This window comes from Pelecanus crispus, chromosome 12 (genome assembly GCF_030463565.1).
Source record: "Pelecanus crispus isolate bPelCri1 chromosome 12, bPelCri1.pri, whole genome shotgun sequence".
Taxonomy (NCBI): domain Eukaryota; kingdom Metazoa; phylum Chordata; class Aves; order Pelecaniformes; family Pelecanidae; genus Pelecanus; species Pelecanus crispus.
Window position 1 is genome coordinate 6,857,063 of NC_134654.1, and position 27,261 is coordinate 6,884,323.

The window sequence follows — 27,261 nt, forward strand, 5'->3', positions numbered from 1 at the left end:
GCTCGCGGGAGGCTGGTCCTCCCCAGTGCTCAGTACTTGCCATCTGGCACCTTTTTCCTGGGCCCTGAAGTATTTTGGCATTGGCCTTATCATTCCACCAAGGAAAATGATTCCAACAAGAGCTGCACGCATCTGAACTGCAATGTAATTTTGGTTCAGAGCTCCTTGATCAGCAAGAGCTAAAGCCCCTCTGGTTTCTAACTGTGCTTGCTCAGTGTTTTGTATGTAAAACAGGTAGTCCTTGAGGGATAATATTTAGTTGCTTTTCCAGATGCCACTATATATGTTTTCCCCCTATCAGCTGAGCTGGAGCAGACCATTCACTATCTCCAGGACCAGCAGTAAACACGCCAGCATGAGCTGCCAATAAATAATGCAAAAGATTCCCCTAGACAGGACTTTTTCTTCTATTAATAAGGGGAAAAAAATATCAAGCTTCAGATAGCATGGGAGCAGCTGAAAGTTTTAGCCTAACCTCCTGGGTTTTTATGCAGATGGTTTTTTAATCCCAGATGCTGTGGGTGAGATTTGCCCAGGTCTCAAACTTCTCCCTGTTTGTGTCCTTCATTCCAACCCCATCAGAGTCATCTTTCCCTGGGAAAACTGCATCCTGCAAGCGTCTTCCTTCACTTCTACTGGTTTCTTCTCTATTTGACCAGTTGCAGCTGAAGCAGTCTTGCAACAGTTTATTTTCCTCGCAATAACCAGGGTATTCACGTAGATTTTGTTATGGCCTGGCTCACAGCCTTCAAAAGCAGTCCCCAGCTATTGAGTTCTGGTTTAGGTGGAAAAGGGCTGAGGCCTGACTCATGATTTTGGAAGAAGAGGTCCTGGGGTGTACGTAGGGCTGGTGGCTCTCCTCTGGACCTGTCTGCTCATGAAAATGGCAGTCCAGTGTTCCTAAATCTTGGATATTGGGATTTCCACTGAGATTTTGATGTAGCTCCACTCCGGGCAGCTCGGCGCACTCCTGCCTTCAGGGGTTTGCTTGCATCCGCACCCAAGAACAGCAGCGTCTGCTCAGGAGGGCACTTGCTAGACCTCTGCCATGACAAGCGTAGGAATCCTTCTTGGTTCCTGCAGAAGCACTCTTTGCACTCCCCAAGCACTGCATTTTCCAATAAATATTTGTAATGACGATAGAAGTCAGCCAGCCTTTTGCTCTCTGGGTTTTCAACTAGGTCAGCTTTTTCTTGTTTGAAAAACATGTTTTTCACATTGAAAACCCACCTTCTTTTGCAGCAGTTGTGATTATTTTTCATTCACTTGTTCCTCATAAACAGCCATTTCCTATGAACCTGCTTCTTTACAACCCAAAGGCTGCAAAATACAGATGTAAGAAAAAAAACAGCCTGTACCCATCACCCCCTCCAGTTTAATTACTATTTTAGTTCTCCCCTGCAGTGCTGTGCGTTCCCGGGGAGCACACAGGAAATCCTCCATGTGCTGCAGCCCTACAAATATATATTTCTTTCTTAAAGCTTGAAAGGGAATGAAAATAAATACAATTCAAGTTGGGTTTTGCTAAGGCAGAGAGGAGGCTGCATCAGGGAAACCCCAGTCCTTTAGCAAGTGCAGAAAAAAACGTTTGCCTGCCCTGCCCAAACACCCTCCTGTGTACCTGATGCTTGTTTTTCCCTCTGAATAAAGAACAGGAAATATGAGGCGGGAAAAAGAAGAGAGAAAAAAAAAAAAAAAAAAAAGGTGATTTGTCCTAAAGGTGTGTGTGATGGGTGTAAGTAAAATGGGTGAGAATGTGAGGGCAAAGGATGCGTTGGGCTGTATGCATCAGGGAGAGGGGCCCCGATCCCCTCCAGGGCTTGGTCCAGGTGGGAAGGGATTGCACCTATGTGGACTTGGAGGAGCTTTTCTGGTACAAGCAGAGCGTGGGTTGCAGTGGGGTGAAATATGTGGGCAGCCTCGCAGCCAGCCCCACGCTAAAATTTCCCCTCATCTCTTCTGCCCGTCTCCCAGCTGGGAACCTTCCTGCCCACAAGCTGCAGATGTTTGCATTTATGATAAAGTTTGTGGGGTTTGTAGCTCAGCATGGCATCGCCCAGGCTATTGCTTTAGGCTCAAAGTGGAGTGTGTGGCTGTAATCGGTGCAGGGAGATGGTGTTTGCTCCTTGCTTTGCCTTCCTCCCAGACAAGCTGTCCTTGACCACGCATGTGTAAATACACAGTAGGACCAAAACCTGTTGTATTTCTTATTTTTTGGCTAGCTTTGTGTGATAAGTAGCAGTCATGATGTGCTGCCTGGGCGTGTACAAACCCATGTCTTGAAAGTGTGCAGTCACTGTTTGTGGGGTCCTGCAAGGGAGGGGAGTGATCCCCATCAAGCCTTTAATGCCACTTCATCATCTTAGAGGACATCTATTCCCCCAAGGTATGGAAAGGAAAACTTGAATCTCCAAAGCCTGGCAGGTTCTGGTATTGCAGGCCGTCAGCTCTTTTGCTTATGGCTATTGAGCATTTGAGAATATTTCTTGAAGATGGGGCCCACTTATATGAAGCGGTGAGACATTGCTGGAGGCTGTTGGAGGACTGAGTGATGGATCTTGTTTCTTGTTTGTCCCTCAGAATTTAATGCTGAAGACATTTAATAGAGCTGGAAAGATCATCTACTCTTGCTGTGTCTAATCTGCTGGTGGAATACGGCCCCCAGGCAGATAAAAACTCAACTGCCCCTGGAGCAAAGAAAGAGTGGGATCACTGTGTGATGTTTCCAGGATGACATCTGTGTACCAAAGAGGTCAGGAAGAGATTAAATCTGTTGCTCACCTCAGTACATTACACTGGAGAGGTTAGGCAAGTTGTTTTTTCCCTTCCTTGTAAGCATTAATACATGAATACTGCTAATAAGGTCAATCAGTTTCCTTGGCAATAGTAGCTATAGGCGTTGTGCTCCCAGTTAATGGAACATGGGAGCCTTTGCATTTCTGAGGACACAAGTAGTCCCTGCACAAGCTCAGGAGCCTCCCCCTCTCTGGCTGCTGAACTGAGATGTGCTGAACCATATGAAAGCGCTGAACCATTTGTGCCCGAGTGCAAAGTCAGTCACAGTGTGATAGCCCAGTGTGGTTTCATTGCCTTGGGCAGCCCTCTCCCCTGCTCAGCCGCTGCTCCTCCCCCGGTGTCTCCTTAGTGCCTTGGATCACTTTTTTGCCTCTCCTCTGCAGCAGTTCTGGGTAGGTGTTTGCAGTCTTCTGCTCCTCTCTGAAGGATTGATGAGCAGCAAGCAATGCTTTTGGCCAAAGCGGTTTTGAGCTTCTTGATGTCCTCAACAGTGCTTTTTGTGGCTTCCTGGCTTTCCAGCACAGTCCCTGCTTAGGGGTGACCATCTCCAGCCCTCTTGCCTGCTCCCAGCCCCCCCCCCCCCCCCCCAAAATGTAACCCTCATTTTAAATCAATAATCACCTTCAAAACCCAAATGGGGCTTGCGCAAACTCTTCTGAGATAGGCCAGCTGGAATGAGCTCTCCGGAGCACGGGGCATCAGCCCTTTCGTGCCTCTCTCATTCCTCGCCTACTGTTTTGATTCCCCTTGGTTTGCACTCTTCAATCTGTGCAGAATGATTTCCAATTACATTTTTGTTGCTGAAGGCATAAATCTTTTCCCACAGACTAGTTTCTTTCATGCAGAGGCAGAGCTGTGTGGTGCTGGTGGAGATAACTAACCAAACCGGGCTCAGATGTTTTATGGACTTTTTTATTTTATGGTGGACATTTCCTCCTCCCTTTGACAACAAATGACCTCAATCAACTTTAATATTCTAGCAGCAGTGACTTTCAGTACTCAAATCCTTCTTCTAGGGCCATTTAAAGCTTCTGACCAGAACAAGTAGCCTAGTGTAGCACAGGGAACATTGATTATACATGGAGCGAGCTCCAAGCTTGTTTTGATGCCGATGGGCTGGGAAGGGAAGCAATCTCATGCTGCTTTCTTGAAAAAACAAAAAAAAACCACAAAAAAACCCCCCACTCTTTACTGAGCCCACAGGATGATCGTCATCCTGAAGTGCAATAAATGGCTAATTGACCTAATCCACGCTGCGAGGAAGAGACTGATTAGCTAAAGCCCTCTTGTTTTTATAACTGAGTAATGGTCTCTACTAGAGCTGTTTTGTTTTGTTTGTTTTTTTTTTTCTTTTCCGATGAAAGTCAGTAATTTGGTGCAAGCTTCAGCATGCACAAATATATTGATAAAAGGCTCTTTTAGTTACTTCCCTTTCTCAGAAGGGCTAAATCCTCGCTGGACACAGAGATGCTGGCACAGCCTGTCTGTACCAGTGGAGCAGAGCTAGCTCAAGTGATGCAATGTCTGCATGGGGCAAAGGGCTGAGGAATGTGGGGTCTGTTGTGGTTTAACCTAGCAGGCAGCTAAACACCACGCAGCTGTTTGCTCACTCTCCCCCTCCCCGGTGGGGTGGCGGACAGAATCGGGGGGGGGGGGGGGGGGGGGAGAAGTAAAATTCATGGGTTGAGATAAAGACAGTTTAATTGGACAGAAAAGGAAGGGAAAATAATAATAGTAATATACAAAGTAAGTGATGCACAATTGCTCACCACCCACCAACTGATACCCAGCCAGTTCCCGAGCAGCGATTGCTGTCCCCCGGCCAACTCCCCGCAGTTTATATACTGAGCATGATGTCCTATGGTATGGAATAGCCCTTTGGGCAGTTTGGATCAACTGTCCTGGCTGTGCCTCCTCCCAGTTTCTTGGGCACCTGGCAGAGCATGGGAAGCTGAAAAGTCCTTGACTAGCATAAAGAGTACTTAGCAACAACTGATGGGTAGATGTGGCACTCTGGGACACGGTTTAGTCTAGTCTACCCTTGATTGGTTTAGTGTGGACTTTGTAGTGTAGGTTAATGGTTGGACTGGATGATCTTAAAGGTCTTTTCCAACCTAAATGATTCTGTGATTCTATGATTCTATAAAACATCAGTGTGTTACCAGCATTATTCTCAAACTAAATCCAAAACACTACACTATGGCAGCTACTAGGAAGAAAATTAACTCTATCCCAGCCAAAACCAGGACAGGGTCTTTCTCCAGAGGCTTGCCCCTTTGCAGCACAGTCCTGGATGATCACGCAAGGCACCTAACCGCAGCATTTCACAGCAGAGGGGGATGACTGGGACGAGGTGCTCCCCGCAGCAAATCTGCAGCAGCATTGGGCACAGAGCCTTGCATTTAGCCCTCTGTGGCCCAAAGCTGAGGTGGTGGGCTGCTGGTAGCAGAAAGAGCCTGATAGATGCAAAATATCTCCCAGTCGATTGATGTGTTTCACAGCAGGTAGAAGCTTGGCTGGAGGGGAAATGTGGCAGGAGCAACCTCCTGGGTGGTTTGTGTCGGTGAGGGAATTGAGCGTGGAAAGCATCAATAAATGATGCAGTGCTCTACATACAAAGTGCCTCTGGTTTATGAATTTGTACGGCCAAACTGGGGGGTCCAGATGGATGCTGAGATCCAGGGCAGCTGGCTCCTGTGCAAATACTTAGCAGAAAATAAAAACCTTGCAGCAAGGAGCTTATGATTTAAATAATTTAAACAGACAGAGGGGCCGGAGCTGTGCATAGGAAGGAGGGGAGCCCGGTGTTGAATACTGAGGTACTGAGCAAACCAGTGCCTGACCTCTTATAGAAGAAATTGTTGGAGTATCTTTATTTTGAGGAGAATTCTTGTTCTTGATTAGAATCATAGAATCGTTTAGGTTGGAAAAGACCTTTAAGATCATCCAGTCCAACCATTAACCTACACTACCAAGTCTACTCTAAGCCAATCAAGGGTAGACTAGACTAAACCATGTCCCAAAGTGCCACATCTACCCGTTTTTTGGACACTTAGGGTGTAGGCACAGGCTCTACATGCTGCCTGTCAGCCTTTCCATATGAACAAAACATACGTGCCGTAGGCTCCATCCCGCAGCCTGCCCCAGAAAAGGAGACCCCTGTGTGTGGCTCCTGGGGAGGGGGAGAAGTGCAACCTCCCCCTGAGGATGGGCTGATGGTTAGGGATGCAGCTGAGACCCGGCCAACCTGGTGTATCACATCTTGCTTAATTTATACCTCTGCTAAAGGTACCTGATTAAAGTTGTAGTAATGGTGGAAATAGTCCCCAAGTGCTGCAAGGAAGGGCTCCTGTGAGTTAGGACAAACCTGCTCTCACCAGCACATTGGCTGCCGTGTCCTGTGCGAGCCCCTGCCATGGTTTGGGTGCTGGAACAAACATCATATAAACAGTCCTTGCTGCAAATAAAAAGCCATTTCCTTCAGTGCACTGAGACTGTAACACTGGAGATAAATACCCTGTGGAGCAGCATGCCCTTCTCGGTATTCATTTCTCCCACATTAGTTTTGCACACTGGCAACATTTAACATGTAACAGATGCTTTTATGATGCTTCTCTGTCCACCTTGCGCCCACCCTGCAGAATCCAGCCCATAAACCGGGCTATTTATTCCTCCAGCCAGCTACAGCGACCCTTTTGTAAAGCACCCTGAAGAACCCAGAGCTGCAGTGCTTAGCACTGCTTTCTCCTCCGGTCGTGGTTTTTGCTGGGGTGCTCTGGGTTGCCAGCTGGGCATTCAACCTGTACAGAGGAACAATTAAACGCTGGGTCTTTATTAAACGTTGTCATTTATTTTGATTACGGATAGCTCCTTTATTTCAAACAGAACGGTTTATTCACTGCAAAATTTTTCATGCCTGTTGGAAAGAGTTAGCATTTAAAAAAAAGGAAAAAGGCTTGGATACATGCAAATCATACTGAATGTTGCCAAATGTATTAAAACAAGTAGCAGAGTTTCTTCTAAGTCATCTACTTGCATACAGAGGAGAAACAACCACTGACAGCGTGAAGCCCCTCTGGAAAATGCTTCCCGGTGCAATGATATTAAATGAACAGAGCCAAAGACATGACCAAAAGTCTGACTGCATTTGCACCCAGAAAAAGCAAAGCCAGAGAGTCGCTGCTGCGAGCCAGGAAAGCGATGCTGTAAAGCTGGTCAGGGGAAGGGCTTTGAACAGATAGAAAGGGGCTCCCTCTTAGCAAAGGGAGTCACGTCTGGTCCTTTGAATGTAAGGGAGAGGAAGTTTTTCATACTTTCCTGCCCTCCCCCAGGTTTAGGATCAAATGAAATTCTGGTTCCAAAGCCAAAGTGCACGTTCCAGCACTGCTGCTCTGGGGTGATCCATTTTTCATCGAAGATAAAATAAAATCAAAACCATGTATCTTAGAAAAAAAACCAAAGCAACATTTTAGAAACAAAGCAGTTCTGGTGTAGGGAGTGATGGACACAGCCAAGTGACCCAACAGCCTTTCTGAGGCTTTAAATCTCCAGCTGTCTGTGTCCGCCCAGCCCTCAGTGGCAGTGATATAGGGATGAACCCCAGAATTATTTTTTCTTTTATAAACGTGCAGTATTGTGGTCTTTTCTGTCAGCAATGGCAATGAACCTGAGCTGAGCCCCAGCTCCAGATTTTGCGGATTGCTCCCCAAAATGGATCAAATACTCTCAGCGTTGCTGGTGCAAGCTCCAGGTACCACATTAAAAGCTCAGGAGTTATTACAGCAGCACAGCTGGTGGGAAACTGGATTTTACATCTGAATAAATACTGGGCAGGCACAAGTGCCAGCCTGATTTCGGTAAGGCTGGAGGGTGAGAGTGGCATCCAGGCACGCTGCAGGCTGGGATTTAGCTCCGCACCAGGAAAGCACAGCTCTCCCTTCAGGCTGGCTCACAATATTAAGAGAAACACCCCTGGTTAGTGTGTGATCAGACTTTTGTTGTATCTCAGCAGATATGCTATTCATCATCAACTCCTGAAGTCAGGATTGAAAAGGATTTAAGGTTTATCTTGGTGGCAGTCCTCTTTGGGGTGACTGCTGTCTGTCCATCACGTGTGAGAGAGCAGCTGGGGTCTGGATAGGTCCAGCACTAAGGAAAGGGAGCCCTTCCCTGCAAAGTCTGGGCACTTTCCTTCTCCCCTTTTGTGCTCTTCTAAGGGCCTCCTATTACACCACCTTGGAGATGTATTTTTGAGAGGTTAAAAAGCATAGCACATCACTAATGTTTAAAAATACCCGGCCAGCTTTTATAAAATACAAGTATTCAGCGCAATCACCTTTATCTGTTCTTTGAAAAGAAAAAAATTGACATTCATTGTACGGGAGGAAGGCAGCAGTCTGGACTCCTGAAGCATCCCACCGTGTGAATCGACCCTCAGCCAGGACCTCCAACGCTGAGGTCTCGGTTTTAAGTCATCCTTGCTCAATGCACCCACTCAAGAGCCACGGAGCCGGACATCATGTCTGTGGTGTCGCAGCACCTTGCTCCGAGTTGGGGAGCTCCCCAGCCTCGACTGTTCTGTTCATTTGCTGCAAGCCTATGTTGTCAGTCTTGCCTGGTCCAGCTTGTAGGTCCTCCTGGCTCTCAGCCAGGCCATCTTGGCTCTCCAAATCGCTTACCTGACCCTCTCCGAACTCTAGAATGGTTGGCAAGTTGCCTTGCTTTGGGCATCGTCTCTTTAGGCTGACCAAGAAGGGCTGTGGCAAGGAGAAGATGTCCACGTTGTTGCCAAGGTCAATCCAGGTGACAGAGGGGAACTTCTTGGGGTCCTTCAGGGTTTCAGTGAGGTCCCGTAGGATGGCTTTGGTGAGCCGGTTGCCATTGAGGGAGAGGGTGGTGAGGTGGGGCAGCACGCAGAGCGCTGGCAGCAGCTGCAGCAGCATGTCGTCTGTCAGCTCTGTGAAGCATAGCTCCACCGTGTCGATGTGCTCCGAGCTGTGCTGGAGGTAGGACGTGACACGGTCCAAGTCTTTCAGCGTCAGTGGGATGCCTGACAAGTCCACTGTGTTGTCCTGAGGCTTCCCCATCAGGACAGCCTTCAAGCTGTGGGGGAAGAAAAAGAGAGGGACATTAATGTGGGGGCACGTCTCTGCTTGGTGGCATCGCTTTGGGCTCCCTGGCTGCTCTTGAAGGGGACAAGAACATGAGTTAGGTAGGATGTTCAGCTGGGGTTAACCATCTCTTCTGTAGAGGCCAGGAGTATGTCTGGGCAGTTGGGGGGCAGAGAGACATTTCAAGGCTGTTTATTGATAGAAGGCAGCCAGAAACAATGAGACCACAATCAAACATTGTAATTCAGAAAGAGCGCAGAGCTCTTTTCTACAGCCACTGCAAAACCCTGGCATGAAGAGGCTATTCTGCTGCTTTTAAAGGTGCAAAAAAGGGTGAGGAAGCCCTTGATTAGATGGACAGGAATTGCTGGTGCTGGTATAACACTTCTCACACTGATTACGAAGCAATTTGACCAGCAGGACGTGTGTTTGTCCTCTTGGCTGTGCAGGTGGGAAACTGAGACCCCAAGCCACAATGACTTTAGCCCAAGACAGCAAATGTAGGATAGACATCTCCAGGGTTGGGTGATTTGATCTAGTATTTCCAGTGTGTTAGACCTATTATGTCTCTTCAGTCTAGCTGCCGAGATGAGCACTACGGAGAAATCCTTAGATAAATAAATTAATTCTCATGATGGCCCTACAGAGACTCATTAGCATGAGCTAGACTGGAGTTTCACAGGTCAATTTATCTTCTAAAGTGAATCAAAGAACACATCTACAATGAGGACCTGACGGTAGACTAGTGCTCCTGAGGACTTTTTGCTAATGAATTATTCTGAGTGAATTAGGAGGTAGAAGGCGCCTCATGCATGCTAATTGCTCATGTCAACTTGGTGAGCTTCCATGTCTCATCTGCTGTGGTGGCACATGCGTTAGCCTCATTCCAAACCAGCCAGCTGTGGAAATGCTTTTGCCTTTCATTAGAGCCTGAGCCAGGGAACGGTTCTGCCCAGCACCTGTTGGTTTTTCTAGCTGAAAATGCAAACCAGCACTAACATTGCTCTTAGCTGCTGAGCAATGCCCACCACCAAGCAAACCCACCACCTCCACTGCACAGGTGCTCAAGTGTGTCTGCTCCAGTGCCAACACACCTTGTTTGAAATTTGTCTTGCATTGCACGGTAAAATGTTTTATGGCTAGTGCCACAACATGTGCCCTAAACTGTGAGTTGTTTGTGTTTGTGATCTGGGGGTCGGTGCAGGCAGCTGGTAAGCATTGGGCTTTTCCCCTGAGGTCTTACAGAAGGCACACAGCTAGAGAGTTGTAAATTGTGCTGACCTTTAATTTGTAAATAATGCACAGACACAGATAACCTTGCAAGGTGCTGTGAGCTCCCTACTAGACTTTGGGAGAATAACTTAGAATAGAGGCAGAGTGGAAGGTAATGAAGGTTATTTGTAAGTACCAAAGCATTTTATTGTTGACTGAGCAATACTTGTGTTCACCACTGGGGTATGAGGTGTTTGCCATGGCCACTTGATGTACTGGAGACCTGCAAGCCAAGGAGGAGTGAAATTTCTGCAGTCCCTATGGAAATAAACCCCCAAAAATGCATGGGGGGGTGTGTGTACTTTCCAAAATCATCATCACTGGAATAACTTTCCTAAATAATCACAGGAAGGCTGGAATTGCAACAACCTACAATTGAAGAATTTGCTTCAAGCTAGCATGTATCGAGGTTCTAGGAAAGGGCCAGGGAGAGCAGAAAGCCTGGATCAGCCCAGCAGCAGAAGGGGACATGCCATGAGGTGTCCCCCCCCATGAAGGATGGCACTTGCAATGCTTGTGTGCATAGGCATGAGCTAAGTGCTCTAGTTTGAACACCTGTAGTCATCAGGAGGGCAGTAAGATTTGGGAGCATGGGGGTTGTACAAGATATTGTGAATGTACGGATGATGATCTGCCATGCATGTCTGCTCTGCCCTGGGTACGGAGCTATTTGCCTTACTTGTCTGTCTTTCACAGCCCTGTAGAATATGAACTGCCTGCCTTTGAGTCAACAGGCAGTGCTTTCCAAATCACTGCAGGAGGCCACCTTGTTTGGTGGGGCAATGCAGGTGATGCAGCCAGCAAGGCAGCTAGCTTAACAGGACTTATGTTGGTTTTAGCAGCAAATACAGAACAAGCTGTGGCAGGGCTGCCCTGATGTCCTGCTGGCCATCAGGTACACACATGTGCACTGGCTGAGAAAGCAACTGCATTTGCACTTGGGGCTAAACCGTTGGCCAGATAACGTAATGCTGTGGAGGACTTGGGGCCAAGATGCAGCTCTGCTGTCTCCTCTGAGCATGTTTTTCCAAGCTGCCCATGAGAGGTGACTGCCCAGAGACTGTTATTTCAAACAAGGGGAAAAATGAGAGCTTTACTCCAAAGGTCCATGGCCATAGGTTGTGTGCCAGTTAACAAGAGAGTCTCCAAATCCAGAGCTACTCTTCTGCTCTCTTGAACGGCACAAAAGCCATGTACTGGGTGCGATGGCCACAGGTTGGCTATGGAGACCTGGCTATGACCCAGCTGAGCTGGGGTGAGAGCAGGCAAACTCCTGGGTGCTGTTTTTAGACCAGGAACAACTCACAAATCCTGACCAGGTTGTGATGGGCAGGCTGGAAGGGATGAAAGATCTCTTTTAGAGTTCCCTTGGTGATGCTGGATTATGCTCCACGGTCTGTTTAGAGTACTTTGTTCTTACTCCTCCTTTGAAGATCTTATTACAAGGAAGAAATGGATGCAGATAAGCACTGGGATTAAAGTCAACTTCTATCTAGAGGCTTGGCTAAACACTAGGAAAAAAGCTCTCTTCCCAGTTTCAATTTGCACTTAAGCCGTGGCTTTCTGATACTGCACTGTAGCATAAAGGGAGGTAATTTCACAGAGCCTCCTTGGCTACAGCAGGTACCGAAATCAGAGCTGGATGCAACAACTGTGCAAAAGGCCTTGATCATCACCTGGCTCTCGGATTGCAGTCATTTCACATGAACTATTTGTTTTCAGGGAACACCCTATAGGAAAGAACTAAATTTGGGTTTTTTTTATTTGTGGTTGCCTGAGCCCTTTACGGGCTCACGTGGCACAGTGCAACCCTCCTGCTATAATAGAAAGACACCTGCCTGTTGTGCTGCAAGCAAAATGACTGATTTCCACCTAAACTAGGCTGTGCAATGTTAAGGTCTCCTTAAGGAAATCGATTTTTTCCCCTCTCTCTTCATGCCCCAGAAACTGCTCACGTGCTGTGTGTATGTTATTCAGGGATTTGATGTTTAAAGAGAGGAGCTTGTCCTGGCTGCGGTCGCTGCTGCTGGGGGGACATTACTGTGGGCTGGAGCAGACTCGAGCCAGGCGGGAGGGGAGGGACCAGGAAGGGCACTGCAGGATCTAGGAAGACAGCGAGTCTTCCCAAAAAAATGCCTGAATGGCACTAGCCCAAATGGCAGCTGTATCAATTAATTTCTCATCCTTAAAAATGTGGGTTTCTGCAACAGTTAGCCAATTTCTTTACCACTGTTAAGAAAAGTGATTGACTTCTTATTAACCTTCTAATTCTAAGTACCTGGGAGACCCGAGGGTAATTTGGATCCATCATCCTGACTGCAGCCCTGGCATAAAGAAAGCATTGGGATACCTCATCAGGCGAGCGAGCTGGGGCAGCTTAGCAAGCACTATCTGCTGTGACCACACTTGTGTCACAGGTTGGGGCAGGGTCCATCAGGCCCCGGGCTGTAGGAGCTCATCATTGCACAGCAAACCCAGTGGACCTCAACAGGAAGCCATGGGAGATGGGGAGAACGACAAACATCTGGGATGTCTTGCCGAAATATCACCTGTTTCTTAATTTGACACGTAGCCCTGCCTACGAGGCTGTGCCAGATCATGAGGAACGTCTTGTCCATTGGTAGGGGGAATAAAAAAATCCATAATGGAGTCTCAAGAACAGAAATCAGGAGAAAAGGGACATATCCAGCAGAGTTAGGTAGGACTCCAAGGAGATGGGTGATCACAGGAGGGGCAAGATCTACAGGAGCAAAACCAAAACAGCTGGAGGCAGAGGGAAAGCCATTTCCTTCTGCATACGGCACCAGCAGCAGAGAAACCAGAGAGTGGCAGCACGCTGGGCTTTTATGGGTGTATTACTTATTTAATATGTGGTTTTGCTTTTCCAGGTCGGATGAAATCCAAGACGGTCGTTCCTCTGGCTTTGCGGGAACAGCTTTAGCCGATAACAAACTGAAACCCTGGCACAGAGCTGTGCTCCTGCAGGTTCCTACACAGCTGAGTGGGATTTTTGGGTTAAAACACAGCATCCCTACATGGGCACAGGCAATCCAGCGGGAACCATAAGCACAGCTGGGTGCTCCAAGTCTCTGCACTTCCTTTTGGCATCCTAGCAAGAGAGTTGTGATCTGAAGAGAAGAAACCAAACCAGCCTGATGGATGAGCCGCCCTTCGCTAAGTGTTTTTACTGTGTGCTAAGTGGTCTGGGGCTTTACCGATAAACAGAAGCCCCAGCCTATAATCACCCATGGCAGGCTCTGAATGTGTGATTCAGGCCCATTCCAAGGCACACAAATCTGATTGGAACCTTTTTTTTTTTAAACAGATCTTCGATCGTTAACGTGTGTGCCTGTGACTTATTACACACATCAGCCAACAGTCGGGTTGGGGTGGGAGGAAAGGCTAATGAGAGCTGCTGCTGCCGTTTATTATTATCTGCACGTTTCAGTTGCTGGTTTGCTCTGGGAAATATTACTCATGCACGCTGCTTAGCAAAGGGCTGGCCAGACAATTTCTATAATTTTCATCTTTTTTTTTTTTTTCTTTTGGTGCCTCGGTGCAATGGTGCAATTAGCACTTTCCCATCTGGGCTCCTCTCAGCTGCAGGATGTGGTGAAGCTGGGATGCATCTGCTACACCCCTCTACGTCATCTTAAAACTAAATGTATTACCAAACTTGCACTGCAAAGTGGACAGAGGCGTGATGGATAATGCTACTGGTTACTGAATTTATTCCATGCTGTGAGCTGGGCTGTGCAGAGGGGCTGGAGGAAGGGTCAGAGCTTGGGCTTGCTCCCTCAACCCCTTCCCCTGCCATCGGCAGCAAGCCTGGCTTTGCAAGAGGGTGAAGGCTCACTCCAGTAGCCCAGGCTGCTCAGTCTAAGCTGGGGCAATTACTAACTTGGTCTTTGTTTTTCATGCTGGTGCAGCTGTAGGCAAACAGCTACCCAGACTAAAACCAGCCAGAGAAAAGTTATGTCAATGAATTGATGCAAATCCCCTTTGCCCTAGGCAAGATCCTGAGCTGCTCTTCCACAGGAATGTGTTTTAAATCAAAATTGCCTGGCTGAACCTAAGCTTCGTTCATCCAAAGAGTTGGGGCCTCATTTTAACAGTGTTAGGTTAGTCTTAAAGCTTATTTAACATGAGAAAATAGCTCAAAATTTCTAGGAGCAAACAGCTCTGGAAGCTCTGGTAGAAATAACTTACTTCGGTGGGGGATCAGTCCTCGAACACATCTCAGTAGCAGAACAAGAGGGATTTTTAAAAAAGTTACAAAACTACTGATGTTTTCCCTTGTTTAATATAGGAGGTGTGTTTCTTTTTTTTCTCCTTATAGCAAGACAGATCATACAGTGCAAAAACTATTACTAAATGTTCCAATACCAAGTGGGTAAGTCAATAATATCCTGGTGCTCAACACACCTGGACTCTCACTAAACTCTCCTGTGCCTTGGGGACCCATTTCACTGCTGCAGCAGCACTTCCATTAGCGACAGTTCGTGGTTTGCTGGGTTAGCTGGAACCTCAAACACACACCTCTGCAGTAATTTAGCAAGATCTATACTTAGCCCTTTACAGGATCTCATTTAACCTGTATGTGGGCAGAAAGACAGCTGTTAATGTGACGTGGTTCTCTCTACTGGTAATTTTTTGGCAACACTGGGAAAGAAAACAATGAAATAGTATATTTATTATTAAACAAAATAAATTGATGTTCATATGTTGGCAGCTACTCCTCTCCCATAGGTACCACCACAACATTTTTTGGCATCATCAGCCTGGTGAGCGAGGTGTAGTGAGGCTGGAGCTAAGGTGATGCCTCGGTAACAAGCTCTTCCCACCTGAAAGACCTAAATTACTCTTGTCTTGCAGTCTTTGAGCACTGAAGCTAGTTATAGCGGGATCTTGCTGTCAAAGCACATAGTATCCCTGTGAATAAGTGATAACCATTTAAAAGCATGGCTAAAATAAGCATTCAGGGATTGATCCTTGTTTTATCCAGCATGGAAATCCCCTGCACAGAGCAATGTTGCCCGCCTGCCTTCATGTAATATCTTGTGGGACTTCTAGTGTGGCTTTAATTTAGCAAAACCAAGAAGATAACAAAGGGGGAACGGGGATAACTTAAGGGCAGCTCTTTTTTTTTTGTTTTGAGCTGCTTTCAATATTGCTTCACATTTGGGTTTTTTCCCTTGGAGCATGCATACAATTTCTGCCAGCAAGTAAAAGAGAATTTCTCACTAGGGGTCTATCCTTTTCCCCTTGCAAGGGATTTAACTGTTACCTACTGAAACGGATTGATTATCTTGTACAAATAGCCTTTTCACCCTGAATATCTGCAGTCTATATGAAAGGCAGAGGAAATCTCCTAACTCACTGGGTCAGAGCAGCCCTGTGCTTGTGCTGGGGGATGGCTTGCTGTTTTGCAGCAGCCTATGCTCAATCTGTCCCTTGGGAAACAAACAAACAAACCCCAAACATAATTTAATAAAAATAGTCTGTGCATATTCTGAACCATCTCATGGAAACGAGGAGGATATTATGTTAACAAACAGCTGTAAAAACTTTTATCCCTGCTATAAAGTTTGCCACAGAATGGCCCCAAATCTCTGTAGGAAGATCTTACAGTTAAACAAATCCCTATGAGCTTTAGTGGAGGATCAGTTACACCCACTTAGTTTCATCCTCACATTTTTATGAGGATATTCCATCGGGGAAGACACAGATTTTTTCCCCAGCTGGAAACAGTATATGGGGTTTTGACCAATGTAATGATAGGATTGGATATACAACCATGCACTAAACCCGGATAATGCTTTGGCAGGGTGCTGATTTATATACACTCATGCTGAACTGAAAGCTATTTTGCATGCAGTATTGACTCAAATGAGAAAATGTTCACATGAACAAGAATATTGATGTTTAGATCAAAGAGAATTAAAAGAAAAGGATTTCCTCTTGGTTTAAATTAATGACATTTCTCTAAAGCACCACAGAAATCAGGACATGAGGTGCCAATGTGTCATATAATAAAGTATAATTGGGCTACTGAGCCACTTCCTTGGAGGGCAAAGGAACAGCTTGAGAAAAATGAAGAAGAGGCAGCCCCATAGAGTGAAGACCTACAGTACAAAATTTATATAATATCACTAGTGAGAAAACTATTTATGAAAAATGTCAGCAAAAAATTATTGACCATAATGAATCATCAGGAAAACAAAAAAAAGTCTTGAGACTGACAAGACTTGTCCTGAAATACTGGTGGTATCAAAGGTAAGTATTAAATAGCTTTTTCAAAGTCCCTACTCCTGCTTCAAATGATGACAGTCAAACACTGGAATAGATATTTTGGAAATGGAGGGAAGGAATACAAACAAATCATAGATGCATGTACTCTGTTAGTAATAATGTTGACAAAAGGGTTAAGCTCCCCCAGCCTCAAAGGAGGAACAGAGCCAAGAAAAGATAATTATTTAGCTTAAATGAAGAATGTGACTGAGGTGTATATGATAATATCTTATATCTTACATAATGTATATATAATAATGAAGATGAATAAAACAGAGATGAGGATAGACTGCTCTTTCTTCGTCTCTCTCAATGCATGAGCTGAGGGACACCCACTGATGCTGAAAGACTAAACTCCCGGTGGATAAAAGGAAGGAGTGTGTACACAGCACTCAAATTAACCTCCTAGCTTCAGCCACGGGATGTCACTGAGATCAAGGGCTTTGTGGGAGGTCCAAAGCAGACATGGCACTGCTGTGGCTGATAACATCAAAAGTCATGTTAGGACTTAAAAAAGAAATTGGCTGGATCTATGTCCTGGAGTGTAATTGTAGAAATTCTATAATTCACCAAAATTGGGCCCTTTTGCTTCATCGCCAGGAGCCTGGACAAGGCTGGATGGTTTGATCCTATGTGAGCAGCCTGTTGCTGAACAGCAACAGCCATGGGACCCTGAAAGGCTGCTCCAAAATCTATGTCAGGAGGCTGGGGGGGAGGGGGAGGGATATAAAAATATACACACATGTGCTTGTGTATATGTGTTTTGCAGCTGCTCCATATTTAAACTAGGGAGCAGCATTACAGTCCCAGAGCAAAAATGCTTCTACTTACGCCAGCGGCAAGGAAAGGACTGTATTTCCCAAGTTGAGTTTAAAAAAAAAAAGAAAAAAATCTTTTTAACAGGTTTGTGATGCTGCCTGGCTGAATACTTTCCTTTTTTTTTTTTTTTCCCCCTTCCTTTTGTTTAAAAAAACCTGCAACACTCATCAAAACATGAAAGATGAAATCCAAAAATAATGTAGACAGAGCCCAGATCAGAACTGGAATTGCCAAATTCTCCAAAATTTGGAGACACGCGCTTCCTACCACAGGTCATGCTCACCTTTTACTTCATTCTTAAGTTCTGCTCGTCAACACTTCGGCGTGTGTGTGCTGTTGTGATTAGTCATTAGCTGGTTTAGCTCATTGTTTACTGCCATGGAAAGGTTTAGAGGTTTATTAACAGTGTAGCTTAAAGTCTCTGGTTTTCACCACCTTTACAAATGAATAGCTTGGAAAGATCTCACTCCTCTCCTTGGAGAGATTCAGGGTAAAGAGGATTTTTTTAAAAAATATATAAATATGTAACTTTAAAGACCCTTCAGAGCTTACCGATAAACACATAAGAAATTCCTAAGTCTTTACTGTTAAGAGGGAAAGTACCAGTGGGCATTAGTTATTTTGGTCTCTTCTTGTTCCAAGAGCCTTCCCAGTTTTGCTAAGATTTGCAATTTTCACATCACAAAGTCTAGACATCCCTGTTGTTAACTTCCTTCCCCTGCTATCAAAATCCCAGACTGCTCCTCCAGCGAGTGCCATCTGATTTGGGGGGGGTAGGAAGGGCAGATCGCTCAGCCTGGAGCTCATCATCTGGGAGCTTTGCTCCTAGTTTTGGCTCTGATGTCTGACATCAAAATTAACTTTATTATGGCCATTTATAAAGTAATTGTGGCTGCTGGGACTGCTTTGAGGGCATCGCATCCCCCAAGATCCCTAAACAGGATCTCCTATTGCCATTGCAAGACCAAACACTGGGGTATTTCTCAGATCAAGCACAGCACTTTTTAAGCATCTTGTTAAGAGTATACCTGGTGGGAATGCTAAAATTTTTTCTTCATTTTCCTCTTGCAGCAGGATCCCCAACATTGCATGCTGTTGGTCGCTGCATGTGTGATGCTTGCAGCAATACCTCCTCTGTTTGCCCAAGTGCACAGGCTGCTCCAGGAATAGCTCTTTGTTTACACATCTTTCCTTTCCAAATCCCACTGAATTTTTTTTGGCTCCACATCAAGCTACACAGGCCTGTTCCTCCCCGCCCCCGCCTCACCCCCCGCCCCATTCCAGGCACAACACTTGGTAAGTGGATGGGGTGTTTGATGGGAAGAGTAATTTCTGTGCACCCAAGAGCATCCCCTGCACCAGGAAAGCTGACACAGGTCTTGTGGCTTCAGCCACAGCGTGGTAGTAGTGGAAGGACCATTGGCATCAGAAAGATCTTGATCAATAAAGCCTTCCCATCATGGTGAGATAAAGTCAAGCACCTTTGATTTATGTTTCTTTACTAAATTACTCCATGCCTATGTAATGTCTCCACAGACACATACTAAATTCTAAAAGCTTGTGACACAAATAACAAGAAAAAGTCACTTTTATCCCTGGATGAGTGCTGACCATTTCCATCAGCCTCAACTCCTTCATCTCGACCCGTTTGATGAAGACCCATCCACTAGAGAGCAGTATCACCCAGACCTTGGTGCCTAAAAGCCAGGACATCACCCCAAACCCAGATCAGGAGGGACACAGCCCATAAACTGCACCTTGCAGATGGGTTCCCACGTTGCAGGGGATGCGATGCTGTCTCATCCCTGGTGTGGTGAAGGGATGAGAAGTCACCATGCCATCAGATGTCCTACTCGTGGCACAGCCCTCAGCTCTTCTGCTGGGTATGTCACATGGGCTGAGTTATCTGAGAGCTGACAGTGGCTTTGGACAGCTGCACTCAGGCTTTGAAGACCCAGATCCAGCTCTGAACACACCTAAGCATCCTAATATTCAAAATAACATGCATGTGGAGGAAGGAATCTGACATTTTGGGTGCAGCATCTCTTTGGGGCGAAACAGCACAGAAGAAGAGAACGGAGAACAGAAGAAACAGAGAAGAATCTCTGTTTGGGGCTGGGTGGATTAATTTACTTTAACATCTCCCAAAATGCCTCTAATTCCACCCCAGAGCATCTTCCTGAGGAAGGGAAATAAAGGACAGAAATTTTCATTGCATTAAGCATTTTGGCAATGCGATATTTAGTCCCTTTCTAAGGTTGATGTGCCTCAATCCTGTGCTAGCACAGAGGAGAAGAGAAACCAAGGAGAGGGAGAGTCAGGCAGCTCAGGCAAAAACTGCAGGCAGGGACTGGCTTCTGCACTGTCTTTCATGGGCACATGGGCTGCGGGAAGTGCAAAGACTGCATTGCTTTTGGAAACTGAGGAGAAAAATATCAGTATACAAAAAGGAACCAGACACATTGAACAAGTTATTGAAATGAATTTAAAAGGGGGAAAAAAAAATGTGCACTGTTTTTGGTTTTCAGTCCAAACCACATAAATTTGACCCACTAACATTGGCCAAGTGGAAGTCAAGGATCCATTACTCGGAAACTCAAGGAAAGTCCCTCTGGGTCCAATTGCTGGGGCTCACACCCAGGGTGCTGGAGAAGCAGCTGCTCATGGTGGATATTTGGTGACCTATAGCCACTGATGGGGCCCTATGACGGTAACGCCTACAGAAGGTCCAGTGGTAAGGTTAAATCAAACAAAATGTCTGGGATGGACCAAAATAGGACCCACGCCTTCCCATGGCCAAGCTCCATCAGCAAACCACTTTTTCCTGCAGCTTTCACCAGTCTACAGCTGCGAGATTATTGCTGCGTCATAATTTCATGGCGTCTCTGTGGTATTTAGTAAAAGGACCCAATTAAACCTTTAGAAGCAACAAGCTTCTTGGAAAATAAAATACTGTTATCTGAAGAAGCAACTTGATAAATATCTCCAAGTAAGGATAATTAAGCAGAAGAACTGCTCTCATTTGCATGCTGCACAGCCAGCTCCTTGTCACGGTCCAGAGCCGAGGGGGCTGCATTCAAATATTTAGTGAAGCGATGGTCTTCTGCTCTGTATGAGAACCACCATTCATGTGTTACAAGAACAGGGATTTTTCCCAACTTGTTTTTAATTTCCTGCTAATCAAAATTCTAAAAATAAGCATTTGGGATCCATCAAAATGCTTTGCTATAATTATAACTCTATTTAACTTACTGCAAAAACTGTAAATATCTTGCTGTTGGAGTACTCCATTTTTCTTTTCCCATCCTCCCCCAAATGAAATGTATTTATATACTCCTTCCTATGATACATGTTGCTCTCAAGAAACCTGCATTTTGCTATAGAGAAACTGTGCTGGAATATTTCCAACGAGCTCCACTCCAGCGTAATAAGAAACTGCAGCTGACGCCCCATTAATAACATGCATTTGCAGAAAAGGCAATTTGCACAAGGTGCCAACAGAAAAACAATCAAGAATTTAAAAGAAAACAACATGTTGGGATTGTTGCTTCTGTAAATGACCTCCTGGAAGAGGACTGGACCAGAATAAGAAATTGTTCAAGTTTGCATTATAACAAACAATAGTTTTCAATAAAATAAACAACATTTTCTTTAAATTCTAGCACAGGGGGAAAAAAAAGGCTGAAAAGACTCTTGGAAAGGGACTTTTATGATTGAGTATATAAAAAATACCCAAGTAACTATTGGATTTACATGAGCAACTCCCCACTAGAGAGAAAGGAAGCTGATGTGCTCTGGTTTGACTGGAAAAAGGTCCTTTGAATTGAGTTGTAGCCCTCAGTGTCCAAAGGAAAGAGGCCATAGGAAGAGAAATCACTGGTAAATTGCTCATAAAAACATACAATTTGCTGCCAATGCGTTTAAAACGGTTCCAAACGGTGAGTTGAAAGGAAGAGGAGGAAAAACGAAGCGGGGGGGGGCAAGAGGAAGGGGCTGCGATGGTGAGGGATGGGAGACCTGTGGGGATGGATGGAGCATGGCAAGGCAGTGCTGGCCGGGGCTCCAGCCCCTTCTGCAGAACTGGGATGGATGGTTACTTGAAATCCTTCGTTTCAGCCTCTCCCTTTGGTTTCGTTACCACTTTGTCTTATGGTTGCAAGGAACAACCCTGCAAACAGGCTGGATGTGACCCCCAATGTGGGGTGGGAGAGCATGGCTGCTCCCTCTGTGTCCCCCTCATGCAAATTTTAGAGAAAAAGAAATGAGTTTTGACACATCTTGTCTATTTGCAGATGAAAGGGGCTGTTGTTAATTATCCCCATCCCTTCCCAGGGAGCTTTGGGGTGGGGGAAACACACACAGTCAAGCAGGGCGGCTTGAGAGGCGTCGGCTCAGGTTTACTTCTGCCCACCAAAATCCTCTCCCAGCCCTCAAACCTGTCCCTGGTGCCGTCAAACAACAACAAAAAAGCCCAGGAAAAGTGTGCAGAGAACTGCATGTACCAAACTGAACAGGCTTTCACTGAAGGCTTGGGGTTCACACTTTGTAGAGGCTGTTTGTGTTTCCTGTTCCTTGAAATAAGTTGAATTCCATTAATACAAAGGGGAAGAAAACAGGATTTTTGCTGGGGGGTGGTGGTGCACAGAGAGAAGCTTCAACTCTGATCCTCCAGCCCAGTTTTCTCATCAGAAAACAGCCCAAAGAATCAAAAAAGCCCCTCTCCCAACTGCTCTTCCTGCAATTAGGGAGTGATCAGTTGCCAAAGTGTGTGCCTGGGGCTTCGCTTTCCCTAAACTGTTTATTTTATTGGAGCACAGATCACATTTGGAAGAGTTTAGGCAGGCAGAGGTCCCCTATTGCCTGTGCTGCTCTGATGAGAGCCAGAGCTCGAGACGCAGCCGCCAGCCCAGCTCCCAGGGTCCCTGCTTGTCCCTCACGCTGTTTGGGAAGATGTCTTCTCCAGGGCCAGGAGCTGATATCACCCCTTGTTTTTCCCTTGCCCCCTCAATCCTTGGCACATCTTCCATTTCAAGCCAACGCCCTGCCTTTTCTACCGCCGTCCCAACACCTCCAGTGTCCAAAGAGAGGGTTTCAATCCCAACAAGGGTCCTGATGCACTCATAGGTGGATCAAAGGAAAAAAACCCTACTTCTGTTTCAGCCTGACCGCGGACACATTTCAGACACCTGGGGGGGGCGGGGGGACGACATGTATCGTTTCCCCCACCCAGGGTGGAGGCCGGACAAGCCTGCAGCCTTCCCATAGCTATGGGGCTGGTGTCCTCCAACCACGTCTAGGGGGTCAAGAGCACCCACGCCCTCAGCTGCCATTGTGAGCACCCTACTGACAGACCACAGGGCACCCAGGCATTTATGTCAGCAGGAGCTACACAGCAAGAAGGTCTCAGCTGCAAGAGTAACCAGCTGCCAAATGAAGAGGAGAGATGGGCAAAATGAGACAGCTATCAGTTTTTAATTGTAATTTGCACATCTATCGAGCCAAAAAAGTTCTGTCCTGCATGATTTTCAATAAACAGATGTAATGTTGGCCAAGGAAGGCCTTGCACTGTCTCCGTCCTGCTTCTCTGCAGGGGCATGCGATGCTCACGGAGGGACGAGACCCCTGGGGATGAGGCAGTGTTAAGCTGGTGAGACTTGACTGGTGTGCGAGTGCTTCCTCGAGCCCTCCCTGCACCGGGAGATACAATCTGCTTTATGTTAACGTGCAGAGAAAATAACGGGTCCTACTCAGCACAGCAGAACAGAGCGACCATTGTAACCTCAGCTTTCATCAAATGAGGAATAACAATATACACCCTGATCCACTACTAATTCCCTGCTTGTGTCTTCAAAAGAAAAAGGGATGTTTTTTTGTAGCTTTTTCATATTCCGTTCCAATGAGAAGATTTAATAGTACCCCTGTCCTCCTCTATAAGTACAGCAAAAGGTTGCTCACTGGAGCAGGGGGTTGAACCTGCTTTATTTGCCTCTTATAGGTTCCTTTTCCTGCTGGGCGCAGTTTTTCATGCAGCTTTGCTATCCACTCGCAAAGCTATTTCATTTTAATAGAACCCTTCCACGAGCCCAGGGTCAGCAGAAAACAACCACTACCATTTCTGGGGCCGCAAAGCCAAACAAAAGAAAACAGGCAACAATGAGTGTCTTTAACTGCCCAAAAAAACCCCTCTCTTCCTCCAGCACTTCACTGCTTCTGGCAGATTATTTCCCTGCTAATGTTGGGGATTTCAGCATTCATCTCCCCTAAGAAGATGGAAACCGAGCTAATATCGGAGGTGAAGCTGGCTGCCAAGACTGCCTTTTCAGCTGGGCATAACAGAAAAGTCATTTGATATGCTGCTCTTTGCAGCAAAACATCAGTGCTGCCCAGCTCCCCGAGTCCCTGCGGCACTGCAAATCCTGCCAGACGAGCAGGAAAACCACAAAAACCTTCCCTGAATTTTCCCCCACTGGCTGTGTAACTACTTGCTTTTCTGCTAAAAGACAGGCCCTGTTATCAGCTGTATCAATGAAACTACAAACCAATCACCCTCTCCCATTCAGCTTTCTGAACGCAAACATTTTGCCCTTTTCTCTGTTTTCTGTACCCATCAGTGATGGGGTTTCAGGCTGCTGTGCTTCAAGCCGGCTATTAGAGGGGAATGAGCGATGCTGGAGAGATCAGCACAACGATAGATCTTCCCAAGGTAAGTAATTTGTCTGTATTATGTGAACACACACGTATACATTTATTCTCCAAGTCTCCAACTCATCATCTTCAGGATGATGAGACACATTTTAGCACTCAGGGCCAGTGTAACCCAATAGCTGATTAAACTGGGGAACGCAGGAGAGGACTCACTCCAGATGGGCATTTCTCTTAGCCAAGACGTTGCTGAGGAATAATCCTCATCCCCAACAGCAAGGTGAGATGTGACCTTCACGAGAGGCTGAGCACGCAGGGAGGCCAGCACACGAGGATGGCTTCCTCCCCCCAAAAAGCCCGTAGCTCCTCAGCCTGGTGCTAGCCCTGGACAAGGGGAGGGTGAAACACCTGGAAGAGCATATTGCACCCTGGGCTACACGTTGCTAGACAAAAGAAATCAGTCTTGATGCTGAATGCACCATTTCTCAGGGACTGGGATGTGTCAAAACACAGGCTGCCGTGTGTTGGCAAGGTACGCAAAAGCCAAAGCTGAGAAGCAGGGTCTGCACTCTGCAACTTGGTCTCCCTTTTCTTGGAGGTGCCAACCAGCCCCTTTTGAGATGCAAAAGATCCTTCTGCACTTCCCTGAGTGCTGGCGGGATGCTCAGCCCTTGGCCAAAGGGGGCTTTTTTTCTCCACTCCATCGCCCGTGAGCCAAAGGACTACGCCACATCTAATCATGAAGTGTCAACTGGAAGTGGATGAGTCAAGCCTGTGTCTGGGTCGCCCATGGGGTGAGCGGGAACCTCAGGGCCGGGCTCCTGGGGGACAGATAGAAACGCCTGGTTATGAGCAACCGGAGCAACCAGGGCTGCAAGTAGATTGGGCTTGAGACCCAGGAGCCCATGCCAGGAAAGCTCCAGCTGTGCCGGCTGCTGGCACGCTTGCACGCTTCATCGCAGCCCTGCTGCGACCTGCACCCCGCTGCTCTCATCTCCTCGTGCACGGCTCGCAGCTTGCTCTGGTCCAACCCTCCCCACGTGGGCTCTCCCACTCCTGCCAGCCCCGCAGCAATGCACAAGAAAAAAGAAACAACCCAGATCCAGCACAAATACACCTTGGTGCCCCTTCGAAACGCTTGATGCCCAGCTGCCACCATCTAAAACCTTTGTGCTGAAAACCTCGGTCCAGCCGATCTCCTCCCCACGGCAGCGAGCAGCAGCAGTGCTTCCAGTGCTCCTACCACCGTCCTCCTTTGCGCCGCTATTTTAAAGCATTATTTTCATTCAAAGAGAGCAGCAGCAGGCACAGGAGGGGGAAGCTCGCCCCAACAGTGAGTCGGAGCCCAGAATGGAAATGATGGATGAGCTCACTAAACACCTTCATTTACCACCGCTAACGATGCACAATGTGAAAGGGCTTGAAAAAAAATTTTAAAAGCCTCTATCCAAGCTTCATCATAAAGCTCGATTCTCCTAATTGGGAAATATAGCCAAGGGTGACAGCCACGCTGGGGTTGACTGGTAATTAGATGGGCACCGCTGCTTGGGGGGGTGACGCCTTTCTTGCACGACGGCAGGAGACCAGCCCAGTGCAGGAGCAGCAGCCGGGCCCGGGGCAAGGGAGCAAATTGCCCCTCACCAGCTAAAAAGGGACTAAGGCAGCGGTTGCTTTAGACAAGACAAATAATCACGGGGTGTTTGGAGGACTTCCAAGGTGGGAAGGAAGCACGTGTGTGTGGGGATTAATTATTTCACCAGCTGGTTCCCTCATTTAATAACAATTTCTACTAGTTGATTCCCAGCTCTGCAGCCCATTTTGTGAGGATAGATTTAAATAATTGCCGCCATGTGTCAAAAGCAAATCTAATTTCCACTCCCCCCAGAAGCAGAGGAAGTGGAGGAGTAATTATTTAAAAAAAAAAAAAATTACACTTTTCACAGTCAAAGAAAGGCCTTTTCTAATCAGGCACGGGACTAGAAAACATAATTGGGGGACCACAAGCCCCTGAGTGCAAGGAGGCGGATGTCCCCTCCAAGGGGAGGAAAGCTACTGGGTTATTCCTTAGTCCAGTTGCAGGAGGGAAGAAGAAGGAGGAGGAGGAGGAGGAGGATGGTGGCTTGAAATGGAGGTTTGAAATCACAGGTAGTGCCTGTGACTACCCGAAGCTTTTAAGGCTGCAGCAAGAGTGTGAGCAAGCTCAGAAAAGCGTGGAGGTAGGAAGGGATGTCCTCCTGCTGTAAATCACCTCATCCTAGCCTCACTGCCAGATTTTTTTTCTACTTCAGGAGATTTTCTAGTACTTCTGGCTGTCAGTTCATTTGCTCAATGAGGGAACAGCAAAGGCAATTCAAGCATTTGTCAGGGTCAGTATTCATCAGTGGGGGGAAAAATTGGTACTCTGTGGTTTGGATTAATTGTTTTATATTCTGGAGCAACACAGACAACTTGCGGAGGGCAACAAACAGTGTAAAGGCTCATTTTACAGAGTGAGTCAATGGAAAATCTTAAGCCCCTTCCAATGCAACAGCTTGCCCTGTAGCACTTACCCGGGTGGCATTTCAATATGCATGCATTATTGACAGTTTAGCTCCAAGAGCTTAAAAAGTAGGTCTTTGCTAATGCCAACTCCTTCCAACTGAGCAAGGTGCAATGGGGCTGGCACAGCACCTCAGCCGGCACACGGGACGGAGCTGCAGCCTCACCACGATTAGGTGGCTGTAAGGGATAACATCAGCAAAAAGACAGCCACGAGATGACATCTGGCTCACCAGCAGTTACCCTTCAGCTGCGCAGAGACTGACCGAGCCAGGACGCACTGATGCTGGATGATGTGGGCAAAGCCGAGGGGGGCAGCCAGTTATGCACCAAAAGGTTTAGTAGGTCGGATGTGTCACAGGAACAGAGATCAGAACCAACACAGGACAGAAACCTGGATCATAACTGGGAAGCCTGATTTGCAATGTGTCTCATTTGAATCTGCTGAACAGTTGCAGGGACAATAACCACACGTTTGCATTTCCTGCACTCTGTAACACTAAATGAGAGATCCCATGGAGCCCCACTGCAAGGCATGGCTCTGACCATCCCAAGTGATGCTTTACAGCTGGTGCGGAATACATAAACCCACGTCCCGGCCAAAATCAGTGCTGGCTGATGCCTTCTTTCAAAACATCCCTGCCAGGTGTTATTTCAGGCAGGAGAAACTCCTCTGAAGAGGCACTTGCTGTTCTTAAGCAAAGGGGCACTGCCTCCAGCAGTGAGCTCTCGGTGGCCGAGGCAAATTCCCTATTTCCAAGTCAAATCACACCAACTCCAACCCCACACGTCC

At 46.7% G+C, this 27,261-nt stretch overlaps 1 protein-coding gene across 1 annotated transcript in view; it reads right to left on the reverse strand.

The window, feature by feature from the left end:
- Positions 1 to 8,312: 8,312 nt before the first annotated feature.
- LRRC75A (leucine rich repeat containing 75A) overlaps positions 8,313 to 27,261 on the reverse strand; it is a 94,042-nt gene continuing 75,093 nt past the window's right edge. Inside the window, exon 4 of the mRNA XM_075720197.1 lies at positions 8,313 to 8,898. Coding sequence (XP_075576312.1) covers positions 8,313 to 8,898 — 586 coding nt within the window. The remainder of the gene's footprint in view (positions 8,899 to 27,261) is intronic.